This window comes from Brachyistius frenatus, unplaced genomic scaffold, assembly GCF_029030835.1.
Source record: "Brachyistius frenatus isolate BFR_SWC_R1_liver_20210118 unplaced genomic scaffold, ASM2903083v1 Contig_48, whole genome shotgun sequence".
Classification (NCBI taxonomy): Eukaryota; Metazoa; Chordata; class Actinopteri; family Embiotocidae; genus Brachyistius; species Brachyistius frenatus.
In genome coordinates, this window is record NW_027210647.1 from 2,132,501 (window position 1) to 2,150,192 (window position 17,692).

The following is a 17,692-nucleotide window of genomic DNA, read 5'->3' on the forward strand; positions in this document are numbered from 1 at the left end:
ACAAAAAAATGCATCCAAAGACTCAGAGTTCATCTTTACACTTCTTATTTTGTCCGCTTTTATTTGTTCTTAATTGGTTATAAAACTCAAAGGGATATATTTACATAAGACAGACAATAGTGGCAAATCTTTACACACATAAAGGAGAAGCTAGAATCTACGAATATTTTCTCATTTTATAAACAAACACTGGCCTGAAAAATGGGGGATTTTTGTGGGATGGTATTCGGTTCAAACCTTTTTTGACCTCTGAAAACGACTTCCATTTTGCAACTAAACCATTTTAAGATTCCAGTATGATTGCGACAAGGGGTGTGTTTTTTGTTTGTTTAACGGAGTGAGACAAATACCTAAATTGTTTGAGACTAATTCTGACATTTTGAGAGTCAATTCTTCATTGCCGTTATTTATCAGAGGAGGTTAGCACAAAACATTTAAAAGGGTTCAAGAACATTGAAGTTTTTTTTCAGGCTTGATTTTTGTTTCAAAAGTAAATCCCACTAAGGCCCATGTGCCATTTTTTTAAATCTTTTTTTTTTTCATCTCCAAAAACATGAAAGCATCAGTGGCCTTGTTTGCCCTGTAGCTGTCACTCTGTCCTCTTTTACACCTGGTCAGTCACATGCTCCGAGTGCAAACGCTTTCATATCTGACTCCACGCTACCCGAAACGCTTCAATCTTTCGGCTGAGCAGGCATCTGGCCAGATTGCTTCGCTTAACCTCATGATACTGCTGCACTGTTGTCATCAGCAGGGCTGTTGTGCCTAAACTGCTCTCGCAGCCGGCGCCAACACCACGCTCACTAATGTTTCACTGGGACAAATGTATTACAGAATGGGCCTAATCTGTGTGTGATAAATGCTACAACAGTAAAGCAAACAGATGGATCCCCTGAACCTGGAAACATACTCGGTAAGCAAACTAAGGGAGAATTAGCACTTGTGCTAACACTAGCTAGCTTTGGAGAAGCTGTTGTGTTTGCTTCAATGTCATGCATGTTGATTCTGGTACTTGGCATAGGGTAATTGCAGCAAGAAGTAGAAGGAGATCAGAGGGATCGTTCTGACTAAAAAGAGTGAGTGAGCGCAGTGATAGAAGAGGAGGTTGATGGTGGAGTGCTGCACGAATGACTGGGGACATGAAGCATACTGACACAAAGTGTCAGCTGAATGGATGGATTGATGGGTAAATGTAGAAATGAATAAGCCGATGGTTGAAGGAGTAAATGGCTGGCACGAACTACTGCATGGATGCAGTGAGGGACAAAGTAAAAAAAAAAAGAAGTGAGATGAGCTTATGTCTCGCATGTGCAGAACAGTTGTTTCACCTTGCTGCGGTTTAAGAGTAGGTCAAGTAGCAGTGATGCTTAGTGCAAGGAGAGGATCGGCCGTGTGATGCACAGAGTGGGTGAAAATGGAAGCAATGGGCTGAAATGGAAAGATGTAAGCGAAGAAGGGAAGCAGGATGGATAAATCTGGAGTTGGGGAAATGAAAAGCTGCAACGCACTGTGCTTAAGTGAGGGCACGGCTTGAGAGAGATGGGGAGGGACAGAGGGGGGTCAATCAGAGATGCAGGGTGAAAGAGAGTGAGATGGGTAGAGAGGGAAGAAGAGTGACGGAGGGGAGAAAATAACAGGGTCGGGGGGGCCGCGCTGTGGTCTTTGCGGTGGGCTGATTGCGTGACTGAGAGGAAAGTGCATCGCCGTGTGTGTAATGCTCTCAAGACGGACATTAAGACGCACGGCCCGACTCGCACAGTCACTGCCCCTCTCTCCCCTTTCCCTCCTTCACTCTCCTCCTCCATTCTGCTCCCTCTCTCGCTCCCTCCGTCTCCACTAATGATCCTCGCGTCCTGCCACACTGCAGGGCTGAGTGATGCCCACTGACAGTCGCGCTCAGGCGGAAACGCAGCAGCCCCCCTTCCAGGAGAGTGGTGACATGCACACACAGAACATATAGAGGTGCAGCACCTCCTCATACATGCATCAAGCTCATGCAAAGTTGTTGACAGATGTGTATTTGTGTGTGTGTGTGTGTGTGTGTGTGTGTGTGTGTGTGTGTGTGTGTGTGTGTGTGTGTGTGTGTGTGTGTGTGTGTGTGTGTGTGTGTGTGTGTGTGTGTGTGTGTGCGCGCATGCGTGACCATCTGACCGTCTCCCTGCACACAAGCAGAACCTCACCAGTGGTGCTCACAGTCATGCACTTACTAAAAATGTACCTCCATCCAGCTGCATCTGTCCTCAGGAATTTTTTTATGTGATGGATAGACGTGGCCCATCAAGGTAATCACAGGGTAGCTAGCTATCTGGTTAATGATGCTGCCAGCATCTCTTTTGGCCTGCAAGCGTGATAGCGAATGCATTTGTACAAGCAGAAATGGGGAAAAGCATGAACACACAATGGATGACAGAATTTGAAATTAAAAAAAATTGCTTCACTCCAGTTGAAGAACAAGTTGCAGAGAAATACAAATACGGGTATGCAGAATTTTCAGTTTGTTGCCGCAGGTTGTTAAACTGTCATCCATTATTTTTTTTTATTTTTTTTGCAATTTAGTGGACAGAATTAGACAAATCGTGATAAATGCATTGAAGTATTCTGTTGACAGCAAAGGGAAATTGTGGGTCTCCCTTGAATTTAACCCCTTAATATCCAGTTAACAGGAAGTAGATAGTTTCAAAGTCATAATCTGAGTATGGCCGAAATGCACAGGAGCATACTGAAGTAGCATGTGTAAAGGATCTGACATGGCATATTTTTTTGCCAAATAAACAAATATAAGCTACATAGTTTCACAATGTTAAATGAATCAAACTGCAGATTAAAGTTATAGCATTGTGTTACATGATGCTGCAGTCACATGATGATAGTTGTCTGACCTGTATGTTCATTTTAATGAAGACAGCGTGTGTAAAATCTTGCCGTGCCCTCCATCATTTTGCACACAAACCCCTCCCCATCACGACCCCCCTGTCCAATTCCTTTCCATTCCCATACTTCTCTTCCATTTTCCCGCCCTAATCCAAGCAGAGGCCCCTGATCCTGACTGCCACAGAGAGGTTAGGAATTAGGTCACAGCATCTCACTCCTTCTAATTAAATGCAGTGAGTGTCTGCATGTCGGTTCACGAGTGTGTGTCTGGATGCGAGTCCACACGCTGGGTGCTCTTAATCCTTAGGTGGCCTCTATGGTAATGGAGAGTCCTGGGAAGACGCTTTAACCCGCATTTCTGTCGTTCCCCGCATGGCGTCAAGACGTTTTTGACGTCACTACTTGAAGCGACGACAAGGAGAACAGTCAGTGACGAGCATGGAGGTAGAGAGTATCCCCGGGGTGAAAGAACAGGTCACAGTCAGTCATAAAAGTTGCATGTGAAGCGTTAACATTGAGCATGCAACAAACTCCGGTTGAGAGGGCTCTTTGGCCTCCGCGCCCCGTGTTACGAGCAGGTTACGGTTCAGTTAGGATTCAACCAATCACTGAGATGTAACTCCCCACTGCTCAGTGGAAGTAAATGGCATTTAGGGTGAGAGAATCCTTCACTTTTCTCTTCCAGGCCCTGTGGATTTGTTCCATTCTCTTTCTGAGACGTATCCACACGGGGGGGCTGGGGGGCAGGAAGAAAAAAACATACCTGCTTCTGCAGTTTTAATGTCTACTCGTGTTTTTGTTCATTTCCCCATCTGTATGTGCGTGAATGTGACAGAGTAACTGGGGTGTTCTTTAAAAGTGTGTGAACGAATTTGAAGGTTTAACCCCCAGAAATCTATTGTACATCGGCTCAACAGGGTGTACGTGCCAAGGGCAAGAGGGTAAGCAATCGGTGTACGCTGTGAGGAGGGTGGATGAGAATGAGGGATCATAGAAAATTGTGTGTGTGTGCGTGTGTGCGCGTGCGCGCGCGCAGGCATTCGAGCAAGAGTATGTGTGTATGGGAGAGGAAATGAAAGAAAGAAAGAGTAGCGCGGGGCTAGTCTTAATTAAGTTTTCAGGAGGCTCTTAAAAGGTCATGGCATGCCTCTGCACCCCCCCTCCCCTCCCTCGCCCCCTCACCACCACCGCCGACGCCACGCCCCGCCGAAATTTCACTCCCCCGACCCCCCTCTTCTTCCTCTCATCTCCCTCCTTTACCTCCCCATTGCCATCTATCCAGTCATCAGCCCCCCATCTGTGCACATTAGCCATTCATGAACACACTCATTAGGGTGGGAGTTTGAAGCGATTGTGTTCACTAGTCTGCGGCTGGAGCGTGGCGATTAATATTTCAGCGTCTCCCGTCGAGGAGCTGAGAGCAAGTTTGGCCCTCTTAGGCTAGAACAGAGAGAGAGAGAGAGTGCCTTAACCCCCCAGCGCCCCACCCCCACTTCCATATTCTCCCCCAACCCCCCCCCAAACCCAGTGCTCCTACTTCTCCTCCCCATCCTCCCCCTCTGCACAATTTACAGTATGTTGCCCCCCTATTTCTCTGTATTGCATACACGCGTGATTTCGAACCAATTTTTTTTGCCCCTCCCCCCCCCCCACCCCCCGCGCGCACACACACACACACACACACACACACACACACACACACACACACACACACACACACACACACACACACACACACACACACACACACACACAAGACCCTAACTCAAACTGACTTAATTGGGCTCTTTTTGTTTCAGGAAACGGAGAGAGGGAGGGAGGAGGGGTAAATCCTGTCTTTTCTTGTCCCCCATCTCCTCATTCCTCCCAGGACAGGAGTGTCTTTTTCTCACCATCCCTCATTGTGTGTCCTTAGGAGTTTATGTTGAGTTGGCCAAGCTCGGGTTGGAGGGTGGGGGGTGGGCGGTGGGGTTGGAGAGGTTGAGATGGGTAGTGGGTGGTATTCTTCACTGTATACACAAACCGAGTTCATTCAGACCAAATCAATACCCTCCTTTATTCATACTGTACACTGGGACTTAAAATATGAGAATTTGAGGCAGCCAGGAGCATTATGGGTTATCAGGTTGTCAATATTCGAAGCGCTGCTCCTGAATACAGAAATTACTGCCACCCTAGGAGAGCTCTCCTCTCCTTGATTTTCCATGCATCCTGCTTCCATCCACATGAGCACAGATTCTTTTTTAAGCGTCTTTTTCGCACTCAACAGTTTTCAGCACCAACAGTTGATCTTATTGATATACAGAGAGAAAGCAGTTCTATATTACTACTTATTCTCATCATTTTTGTGAGTCCTGATGCTACTTTGGCTCTTTAAAACGACAAACACTTTGCAGATAAGTGGCTGCTGCATGTCCAATTAGAGATTTTTTTGTTTTTTGTTTTTTTGTTTTGCAGGCTCGTACAAAATAATCTTCAAATTCTTCTGAGGATTAAAACTTGTGAAATTCTTTTTTTAATTCATCACAATTTTAAAGACATTTTTGAGTGCGCAAACTGCTCATGTCCTTGATTTTATCCTCATATGTAATATGGATCAGTTTAAAAAGGTTGTTTTCTCCATTTTGTCCTTTCCTCTAAATGGAAGTGAGTGTATGTACACCTTAACTTGAAGCTACACTGTGATGGATGCTCGTAAATGCTCCCAATAGTACTTTCTAAGCCTGCCGCATTAGGATGATGGTTTTTACTGTTTAGTTACATAAACAGAAATTAAATGTCAACTAAATTGATTTAATTTAATTGTCTCCATACAGCCTTAAACTACCTCAGCTTCTGTGATTTAGAGCCAGACCACTCTTCCTTTGCAAGCAGACCCCCATATTCAAGACCCTCCTTTTGTGGTTCACCCGCCTCTGCCCTTTCATCCTCTCCCTCGTGCAGATAAACTCTGCTTTTCATTCTGAGCATGCCATTCTCCATCTTCTCCGCCGTATAGGTGTGTGAATAAGTGGGAGTCTATCGGCTGTGCGTGAGTAAGTGGAAGTCTGCAGGCTGAAGTGTAGCATGTGAGTAGGCATTCATGGGGAGCAGTGGTTGGTGCGCTGCACACTGATGGCTAATGAAGTTCCTCTGCACCTCATAGCCCTATTAAACCGCTGCCCCCTACCTCTACCCACTTCACCCCCCACCTCTTGCCTTGTTTCTCCCTGAGGGAGAGAGTTGGCAGGGAGTGAGCCGGCTGCTATGGCAACAACAAGGAACCCTCCCTCTCCCACAGGTCTCCTTAGCAACTGGTAGCTTGGCATTGCGGTAATGAGTGTGCCCGGTGTGCCAGGCTTTGTGTCATGTTGGCGTGTGTGTGTGTGTGTGTGTGTGTGTGTGTGTGTGTGTGTGTGTGTGTGTGTGTGTGTGTGTGTGTGTGTGTGTGTGTGTGTGTGAGAGAGAGAGAGAGAGAGAGAGAGTGGGTGAATTTGTGCACAAGTGTGTGTTTGAGTATGAATGTGTGGCTGTTGGGTACAGTTTAGGTGAGAGCTAAAATGTGTGATGACAAAGACATATGGAGGTTGGTCCAAAGAAATTGTCTAATTTTATTTAGATGACCAAACGTGGCGCTCTTCTTGACATGACTCCGCTTGTCTTTCTCTGTATGATCTGTTTGCTTTTTATGCCTTCTGCAGATGTGTGCTCATGGTCGGTATTTGTGCATTATTTTTTTTTCTTCCCTGCGATTGTGGTCATTCTTCCCCATACTGTGAAATTGAAGCAATTGAAGGGACGATCGGATGAATTTTGCATGCCATGTGCATGGCTGCCTGAGTTTCCTACTCTACTGAAATTAAATTAAACGCTGAGAATGATTTTTATTAAAGTGTGATCAGAGGTGTTCACTGACCTTTAGAATGTAGGAAATGAGATTCTCATTGTTATGAATGAGATTATGTGGAGGCGGAGTGTGAAAAAGCCTGGGCCTGCATTGATTCCATTGTTGGCTGACAGTTTCTTTGTATATAGCAGAGGGAGGTTTCAATATAATCAAATCCACACTGTGCCTGTTGGCTATTAAATGGGCTGATACACAAATATAGACACACAGGCACTCGCATAAATGCAGATTGAGTTGCGCACACTTGCACGCACGCATATCTAGCAGATCTTGTAAAAAGAGCTGTAAAAGCCTCTCCAGAAACGTGTTGGTCTTTAACAAAAGCATGGCAAGCCCAGTGGAAAATGTTAGTTTGCTCCCTAGACGAGGTGCGAAGTGCGAGCAGGCGGACGGCCCCACAGGTGGCCCAGCCCAAACACCTGTTGTGTGAATCCTCTGTGGGAGGGTGTGAGCTCTGCCTACCTTGCAGGTCCTAGTGGAAAAACCACACCCATGCTGTACTGTGGCACGTGCTTATTCATGTGCCCACAACCACACTGAGACTCCCCCGTTTTTTGCGTGGGCGTCAGTCGTGATGCCCAGACTGTGTCCCCTTTGCGCCCCCCGGAAACACTCGGCTGTCCCTGGCATCAGGCGAGCGGATTTTCCGATCCCCTATCCGGGTCTCAGATGCTCTACTAATCTGTCAGCATCTATTTTTACTCACCAAAGCTGCGGCAGCCCTTCTCCATCCCACACCCTGCCACCTTGATGCCAACCCTTCCCTTGGCGCCAGGGTGGGCACGGCTGATGAGTCGCCAGCCATTGGCTGCAATTAGTGCACAGTCAGGCAGGAATCCCCCACCAACTCCATTACACCCCTCTCCACAGCCACTTCCTGATCTCAGGCTACCAGACACACTACCACACACTTGCTTTCCATTTTAAGCCTTTTTATAAATGGCACTCCTGCAGTGTTGTGGAATAATGGGGTCGGATACAGAGCACCTTTCACAGTGCTTGAATGACTCTACTGTGCAAACTCAGTCTATTCAAGTACAATGGCAGCCAAGGGAATGCACATTTGAGTTGTACCTGTTCAGATTTGGTGTTGAGATTAACTGAAACTTCTGTCTGTATAAGGATGGCAAACGGTGAGTCTTTGAGTCGGCCTTTCGCCTTTCCTGTTATGATCCTATAAGAAATGAAAGCTTTTGAATTTTTTCTGTAAAGCATACTTGCTCAACAAGAAATTACAATTGCTGCCAATCCTCAGAGACCCCACAGTGATACACTCAGATAGATGCAATTCTTAATCCCAGGTTTATTTCTTCCTCAACAAGGGCTGCAATGTGCCTTGCATGCCAATGCAGTCGTGACCACTGCTGTGGAGGCGATGATGGCATGTGGCAGAGAAGTAACTGTTTCTCACCTCCTAATAAAAGAGACTCCTTTTTAATCTTTTCAATTTGATTGCATTCCAAAACAGGCCTGTCTGCCCATCTGTCTCTCTTAAAGAAGCCTCCTAAAGGGATTTTAATCATCTGACTCTCGGCTTCTCAGGCAAATAGCTACATCTCTCTCTCTCTCTCTCCATCACACATACACACACAAGCAAATTCCAATTTTCTTTCTTGTACTCACTGTCATAGTCTCACTTGTCTTTTCTCTCACTCTGATACACCATATCGTCACAGCTTCATTGTGCCCTATCTGTGCAGCCATTAGGCCCTTCAGTCGCTCTTCAAGTCCCCCTCAGACACATAAAATTCCCCCAACCCTGTCCCTATTAATCCACATGGCTCTAAATTCTTTATTTCCCTTCAAAGGGACAACGCGAGCCGTGACATCAATCACGGAAAGCGAATATTTAGCTGGCGCTAATTTCCACCAATAGCCTGGAGACAGGCTTAGCTGACAAAACTCATTCCTGCGCTGAACAAAACTGCTTGTGTTGAAACCTCCCCTCCCCCTGATCCCTCCTGCCTTCTGCACAGGCAAAAACAGCATCACAATAAACACAGTTAGCGCTTCTGTTACTCCCCCTTGATTTAGGCTTATCAAATGAATGTGCACCATAGAGGGATACCCTTTGACAATACATAATGGCTCCATTCTGCATGAAATGGTTTGGTAATACCAGTCGAGTGTGGCAAACGGCTTTACCCGGTGCCACAACAAGAACAGCTGCTGTGTTCTTAGCTGGGCAAGCGCACCACGCTGCTTCACTCTTGAGGTTGTTTGAATCGGGTGAGTGGTTTCTTTTTGCTGGTTCCCAGACCCCATTCACAGTCCTTAGTTTCTCACTAAGTTCTGTTTGAATGAGTGCACATTTGCCACAAGGTGGGTCCTATAAACCATTTGACCTGTTTCCACATCCCTCTGTGTGTGAGCAGGAAAAACCCTGAGTGGATTCTGATGGGGGCCTACTGGAGGGGGATGGGGAGTGTGTGGGGGGGGGGGGCATTTTGAGGGAACCCCTTTGTGTGGCTTGGAGGGGCCCCTTGTGGTACCTCTATATTCCCACCCCCTTAGGCCCAGGACCCTCCACCTCCTGTTGTACCCCTCCCCCCACCCCCCTCCCCCAGCGCAAGCTGAACCCATGCCAGCCAGTCAGGTTATCCCAGATGAACCATTGGTTCCATCATAACAACCCCTACCCCCATAGTATCCCAGTGTTAATGCCTGACTGACATCTCGGGAGTGGCAACAGAGGAATGTGTTGGGCATCAAGCCAATTTGGGCAACTGGGCGCAGTCACTTAACTCACAAGACTGTGGCCGTTAGGCTGTTGTGTGCACATTGGGGCCATGGGATATTGAGCACCCATATTGGCCTCATAATGCAGGTGGATTGTGTAGTTAGTCAGACCTTGATGTGTGCTAAGCCTCGGCACTGATAGACATTAAACTTCATTGATTCTCAGTGCTAAATAGGCCCCTCTGGTTGCTAAATCAAACTGTGTTTGCATGGGGAAGAAGGGAGGGAGAAAAGAAGAGCAATTGATTGGTATTGTAAGATTTCCAAGAGCCGAATGAATGGTTCTTAAAGAGGTAATTATGGATGAATACCAGAAATGTGTTTCAGCTCCTCAACAAATATTGAACAGTTTTCTGTTAGGCGAGATTCATGAATTCTGTTTCTTTGGTTTGAACACACTTTATTCTTTTAGCCAATCAAAAAACCTTTCCACTGCTTATTCCACCTATGTGTTGTGGAAAAAGTGTCAACATGTCAGATTTGTTTGTAAAAGGCTTAAGTTTTTAATCTGAGGACAAAGACTCATATCCTGTCGCTTGGTATCTATTATCTAAATATCTAAATCAGCTATCAGGATTTTTAATGAGAGTTGAGGCCAAGCTGATTTTCTTCTTCCAGCAACAGAAGCCGTGTTCACCTTAATTGGCTTTAATGAGTCAAAGAACCATTGACCTTTACCCCTTTTACTTTATGGCCACATTGCCTTCTTACAGCCTGATTTAGTTGTTTGTAGACTGATGAGAGTGGATGTCCCTGAGAACAAAACAAAGAAGTCACACCACTACTTATGACTCCATCTGTTCTTTCCAGTATTATGGGACCAGGCAGTGGATCTCTCTGCATAAGCTCAGCCACTGGTTCATTCATTATTTAGAGCCCTCTCCACTAGGCCCACTGTATTAAAGGGGTATGATTTGAATAGGAAGTAGCTTCCTGGACCCAGGCGTGTGATGTGCGTGTTCTTCTGTCATTGTATGTTTCTGTGGGCTTCATTCGTCTGCCTCTGCAAGCCAGGGGCCTGAAAGAGAATTTCCATTTTATGAATATTTAATACATAATAAAGTTTTCAATTTTATTCTATTCAACCCGTGGGGGTAAAAGATGTGGCAAAGGCAACCCTCACGGACAGAGCACATACTAAAGGTAGATGATTTGATGGAGGCATCAAAAATATGGTTAACATCAGCGCGCTGCCTCAGTAATCATATTCTGAAATGCACACATAAACATTAGAAATAGTTTACCGCTACATCCTATATGGGTTTCAGAGTGTCCCTATTTCCCACATCACATCAACTCCCCTTACGCTGTATTACTATAGGATCATAGTATATCCAGGCTGCCCACTGCGTCTGTGGTGACCTGGCATGGCTCTGTGTGGGACACCCAGCTGGGAGTGCCCCTGAATCAACTTGGGATTAGCCCAGGATTGTCTGGGATTACTCGGGGATGGAGGGGGATTAGCAGTGACTGCCTGTTTCGGGGGCGTGAGGGCCATAGGCTGGCCAAATTGCCCCTGACTCAGAGAACAGGAGCCGGACAGAACCACACCCACAGCGGAACCACCTGCAACCTGAACTATTCTTAGATTGTTCAACAGACAAACACAGGATGACAGCACACACACACAAAAAAAACGTGGTGAAAAACTATATGTCAAATAGCCAGCAGCCACTACATGATGATGATGTTGATGATGATGCCATTGCTGGCCACCATCTGAAATCTCTCAAATCTCTCTAGCAGGTGGATTCATCAGATAAAGAGGGTTTGGGATGATGACAAATCCCTCCAAGTTCAATGGGGCTGCTCTTCCCTCATACGAGGATAAATTGAGATTTGAATCAGACAGGTCACACAGAGTTGCAGCATGAAGTGGTTCAGCTCTCTGAAAGATGCCCCATTTACAGCCGGCCGCGGTGGAATGGCATGAAAGCTTACATATGTTTTAATTCAGGCATGCACAGGACTTTATGGGGGGATGATTTGGAGTGGTATGATAGGTGGAGGATCCAGCCAGGGTGAGACGGGGAGTTGGCGCGGCACGTAGAGAAGCCGTCAGAAGCAAGGAGCGGGCATCCCCTGCGGACCTGCACTGCCAAGATGAAAGGCTGTTTAGTGTTGGAGCAGCAGCATCAAACAGCCGCCTCCTCTTGCATCCTTTCCCCCATCCCCCACTCTCCCTCCATTTCTCTCTCTGACTCTCTTGACTCTCACCACAATATGATGTAGTTCTGCTGTTGCACGTTTACCCGGTTGCCATGGTAACCCAATGCTGGAGGTGTCACAGCGAGATAACCCAAGGAGGCATTCACAGATCACCTGAATTCAGCTTGCCTCCCATTTATGTGTTCACCACCGCAATTTGATCTATTTGTTTCCCTGCCGTGTAATTCAGTGTGAATACAAATAATCTGCAACATAATGGAGATGGTGGAAGTGTGAGTACCCCTCAATCTGAAACAATCTATTGTACTGGTATATTCCCAATCCACAGGAGGTGCTTTTGATTTGATATTTTCCTGCTTGAGCGTCAAAATGCCTCATGCACAACAAAGAGCAGAATTGCAACGGCAGAGTCTGTTCCACATCAGGAAACGTCAGCATTCAGCAACCCTCGAGATGTAAATGATAATAAAAAAAAAAGAAAAGAAAACTATATCCTACAAATTACTGAGTCAGTGACTGTACATGCCAGTATAGAGGATAATGGGAAAGTAATTGGTGACACACTGTATAATTGAAGACATAGAGATTGAAAGCAGAAGTGGAAAATTACTTATGTTCAAAGATGTGTGTAAAATGAGAAAAAGGGAAAATCTAGACAAGTTGAAATATGTAGCACTTAGTGACAAAAGAGAAAGCGAGATTGTGATAAAGACAGAACAAGGGAGGGAAAGTGAGATAGGCAGTGAAGGTAGATGTCAGAGGGTGGGATACATCCATTAGCCTTCCTTGCTCCTGGCTCAATCTTGCGATACATCCCCCCATTCAAGCTATGAGAGTGAAAGAGACAGGGCTGGCACTAAGCCAGACTGGCACCAACTTCAAACATACAGTACGACCAACCTCAGCGGCTTACATCAGCCCAGCTAAAAGGAGAGGTAGAGGAGGACAGATGGATTGATGCAAATGAAAGTGGGAGGATTGACGTACATAAGGAGAGTGTCTTAAGACCGAGTCTCAGGTCGTTTCAGGTCGGATGAAGCTAACAGCATCTCGCTTCATGCCATCTGTAACTGTCCTTTGAACATGTTTAGGCTTTTGAATGGGATTTCAATTTTCTCTTTGGTTGACACTGATTGCACAGAGGGTTAAGTTTCTACTTCTGCGTGTTCTGTAAATCGAATTGTAGAAATTACCTGATGATTTGGTAACATTTTTTGTGAGTCAGCATGTATAGAATTAGTGGTTTATAGGCTGCATTGACAGCTGTGGTTGTGATGAGGTTTGTCTGCATTGTTGATGCATTTTGTTTCATGTCAAGAATTCCAATTTTCTGATGGAACTTTTTCTCTGAATGTTATGCAAATCTCACTTATTTAAAGTGTTAAAATGTCATTTAAACTCTGAGAAGCGGTTTGTATAGAAATAGTAATCGATTTTACATGCGTTTCAATTTAATTTGATGTCTCTCTTACCATCTGTCTCTTTCATTTCCCCGCAGAACTCCATCCGACACAACCTATCCCTCCACACGCGCTTTATTCGGGTGCAAAACGAGGGGACAGGAAAGAGTTCCTGGTGGATGCTGAACCCAGATGGAGGGAAGATGGGCAAGTCCCCACGACGTCGAGCAGTCTCCATGGACAACAGCACCAAATACCTAAAAAGCAAAGGCCGCATCAGAGGCAAGAGGGTTGGCCGCCCTGGAATTGGAGCAGGATCTGCTGTGGTGGGGCTCCAGAGCTCCCCAGACCATGGCAGCCCATCACAGAAAGGCCTCCCAGGAGCTGGAGGTGCATCTGGGACAGATGGAGAGTTTGACGCTTGGACAGACCTCCATTCCAGGGCCAGTTCATCAGCCTCCACCCTGAGTGGACGTCTGTCACCCATCCTCGCCGAGGGAGAACCAGAGGAACCAGAGGAGGGTGGCCTGTCCTGTTCCACCTCCCCTCACCTCTACCCCTCTCCAACTAGTGCCCGCTCTCCATCCATGGGGGCAGGAAATCACTGTCCTCCCCTTGAGCAGCTGCCTCAGCTGGCTAACCTGACAGGTGCCATCAGTCTGGATGAGCAGATGATGGAGGAGGGTTATCATCATCATCGTCCACAGCAGCAGCAACACCAGCAGCATCCAGCTGTTGGCAGACATAAGCCCCAAACCTCTGTCTATCACTACAACTCTGGAGTGAAGGGGCAGAGCTCCTATGGTCCGGGGGTCTATGGGGCGACAGGCATGGGGATGCTGCGTCACCACTCACCCATGCAGACCATTCAGGAGAACAAGCCAGCCAGTTTCTCTGGAACCATGCGGGCGTACTCCAGTACCAATGCCCTGCAGAGTCTACTAACAGGTGGTCCAGCTGGGCAGCAATACTGTTCCAAGGACATGATGCTGGGACAGGAGAGGGAAAGCCATCCTATGATGGTTCAAGCTAGTAATGGAGTTGGATCCAACCATCACAGCCACCACCCCGGCCACCACAATGGCCACCACAATGGCCACAGCCACAACGGACCTCATAGTCACAGCTCAGCTCATAGCCATAATAGAACTCACAGCCATACACCTAGTCATAATCACAACAACAATGTAACTAACCACAACCACAACTCACCTCACAGCCTCTCTCACAATGGTCACAGCCTCAGCCAGAGCCATAACCACACGCCGCCTAGAGCTGTGGCCCTGACGCCACGTTGCAACAGCAATCAGTTGCAGACCTACAACCACAAAGCTCCCTACCTGTACAGCCCCCCATCACATGCCCACCTCCCTGCTTCTACCACCCTCCCCCCAAACCCGGCAGGTATGCTTGGCATGCCCCAGGATTCTTGTCATGTGGCCACCGCTCCACATGCCCGACACAACCATTACCCAGACCCACAACACCAGGCCATGACAAATGGACCGTACCACCATGGCCAGGGGATGGGCAATGGTAGCATCGGTAGCCACTACCATGGCTATCACCAACCTCACCCTCTTGAGAGACTACCAGCTGATCTGGACATTGACATGTTTCATGGTAGCTTGGACTGCGATGTGGAGTCCATCCTCCTCCATGACATTATGGACTCTGGGGAGGAGATGGACTTCAACTTTGACTGCTCTCTATCCCAGGGTGTGGGCATCGGTATGGGAATGGGCATGGGTGTGACCATGGGCATGGGGATGGGAATGAGCGGACTGGCTGGTCCACAGCAAGCCCATAGCAACCAGAGTTGGGTGCCTGGCTGAAGTCTAGGACAGCACCCTCATAAATAACTACCCTACCCATGAAGCACTGTGCTCAACTGTGACATTCCTGACTTGACACAAAGACGATAGGACCAACACTCCCACGTCTCTTTGTTGTCTCGACAATTCCTCCGTCAGCCCTCCTTTTTTGATCCCCCTCTCCTCGAGAGATATAGTTCTTGTCACATTAAGTTTTTCCTCATATCAGCTATACTGTGATGACAATCTCTCAGCTGTGCTTGCCCAACATCGCTTCTCATCTACCATGATAACTGAACTCTGAATGCACTTTAATGCAAGTGGGTCACATCTCGCGGTGCAATGCCTTCACAGAGCAGCTCAGGCAGAGCTTGGTGTGTTTTTTTTTTTAAGGTGGCTGTGCAACGTTTGACAGAAACAAATGAGGAAATCAGGAGCTCTGCTGATGAAGTGTCGGATCTAGTCAGTGAATTAGAATTGGACCCATTTTCTCATATGCTGTCATTGTCAGCGGCAGGGAGACCGTTATTTTTGAAAAAATAATCCTGAGGTGTTTGTGATTAGATCTTCTGTTTTTCAAATTTACTATAGCTTGGTACCTTAGACACTAACTCTTCTTCCTTTTACCAAATTTAAAAAAAACTATTTCATTCAATATCTTCTATTTGAAGATATTACAATGTATTCACACTACATACTTTTACAGAACTCCGATCCGAATCCATCTTACCATTTGAATGATAATGACATTCACATATTCATAGCTCCAATTAATCATCTTACATCAGCAGCCCTGTTACTTATAACGTAATGCATTTAGTCCTTGGCGCTTTGACTTCTCTCTTGGATGTAACATTTTGTTGCTGCCCTTTTGCCATTGGTTCGAGAATATTGTCACCGTGTCGTTAAATGGGTTCTATCATTAGTGGCTAGCACACAATTTGATGAATTAAAATGTCATATCACCTTGTCTCACCTGGGCCTTCTTGTACCAGTTTCTCTCTCTCGCTCTCCCTCTCTCTGCCTGCCAGTGGAGACAAAGTGACCATTCCTCAACCCGAGCCATTAATGTAGCTTGATTGAAATTCAGCATCTTGCTTTTAATCTCCAAAGTGATGCGGCAGCGATGTGTCATTATTGAGAATCTAACGTGTTGTCCTCCCATCTCTCACCCTGGCTGTCCGGGCCACCACTCGCCTCTCCAACTTAATGCGCCAAGAAAGTGAGACAAAACGGTAATTAACGCCAAGTCACTCTGCCTGCCTGCCTGCTCTGAGAGGGGCCAATGTCACTGTCCGCTTGCCTGCTCAAAGAGGGTAAAAAAAAAAAAGAAAAAAAAAAAGGAAAAGATGGAGACAAGGATAGAACAAAAGCCTGTTGTTGCAGTTTGATCAGCCATCAGCCTCAGTTTTTTGATGCTCTTTGGATGTGCGTGTCTGAAAACAGGTAGTGTATTCATATTGTAAATCATCGCCATTATCTGTATTTTGTTCCCTTGTTCCCATGTTTTCAGTGCTTATACCCTGAGCTTCAAATTCTCACATTGGTGCAAAGGGAGAGATTTAAGGAGAAACAATCAGCCAATCTGAGTGGCATGAGTCTACGTCTAGCAGGGTTGCAATGCCCCACAGCCATCCAGCGTCCACTCTTTGTGTGTTTATTCTGTTGTCTTGTAGTTGTTGTTGTATTGTTGAAATTCTAAGGACCGTTGAGGACAGCGCAGAAATATCCGTCGCGTAAGGATGGAATTCATTGGTGAAACAATGTCGGTAGTCCAGTACGACCTTCCTAAGCTCCAATACCGTGCACCCTCCCCTTGTGTGCTCTGCTCAGTTGTTTCTATGTTAGTGAGTTGGGGGGGAGTCTGCAGCTTTTGTTTCTCACTGGCCTTGAGAGAGAAGAAAAAGAAGACACCCCTATTCTCTAGTTCCCTCAAGGAGACTCTCCGCACTTGGTCTGTACCAAGTACGGCACACAAAGGAAAAGGTGCGGAGGGGGAGGTAAGGCTGGGGTGGGGGTTATTGTTACCGCCAAAGGTCAAGCACGGCACAGACTATCAGACCCATTATTGAGAGGTAAATACTTTTATTTCAGGGCTTTTAGCCGCGCTGGTTCCAGTTAATCTCCGTGTGGAAAATGCGTGGAATTTTATAAGCAACTGGGCCTCACAAAGCAGTTATGTTATATGCTATGCTACAGACGTTTAGCAATGCCCTGCTATTGGAAAGAGAGCTATATATGATGTCTAATTTTCCTATATTTATTTATGAAAGAGATCGGTCTTTGTCACTCCTAAATGTGGTAGTTGTTTGAGTCAACTCCTGTCCCTTTCTCTCTTTTTTTTTCTTCTGTTTTTTAAGATGTCACTCTCCCTTTGCCCCTTTTACTGACTTTTATTTTGTACAAAATCTATATATTAAAAATATTGTATAATAGTTTTTAAAATCTCAAAAGAATATCAGTTCTGTTGTCTATTTCTTTTTTAAGAGAATGTATCTCATCATCTGGTGACTGTTAAATAAATGAAATCAAAAGATAAAAAAAAAGAAGTTTATTGTGTCACTACTGTTTGTTGTTTGAATATTATGACCATAGCAATTGTTTTTCACCAAAACACAACAAAGTGACTTTTTCCTTAAAATTTAGGAAGTCCAAAATGGATTTTCCGGAGCTTACTTACAGTATGCTTGTAAGGTGCTATTTCTCTCGTGCTTATATACAATAACCGACAAGACAAATGCATTTGAGCTGCTTGTTAATTTATTTATTTCTTCATTATGTGGTTTGTTTCCTCCTTTCACACAACAACTCCT

General features: G+C 46.0%; 1 protein-coding gene across 1 annotated transcript in view; it reads left to right on the top strand.

Annotated features, from left to right (window-relative positions):
* The window catches only part of LOC138624006 (forkhead box protein O6-like), a 31,050-nt gene extending 13,562 nt beyond the window's left edge, over window positions 1-17,488 (top strand). The window contains exon 2 of the mRNA XM_069703853.1: window positions 13,164-17,488. Coding sequence (XP_069559954.1) covers window positions 13,164-14,900 — 1,737 coding nt within the window. The 3' untranslated portion in view covers window positions 14,901-17,488. The remainder of the gene's footprint in view (window positions 1-13,163) is intronic.
* Window positions 17,489-17,692: the final 204 nt, after the last annotated feature.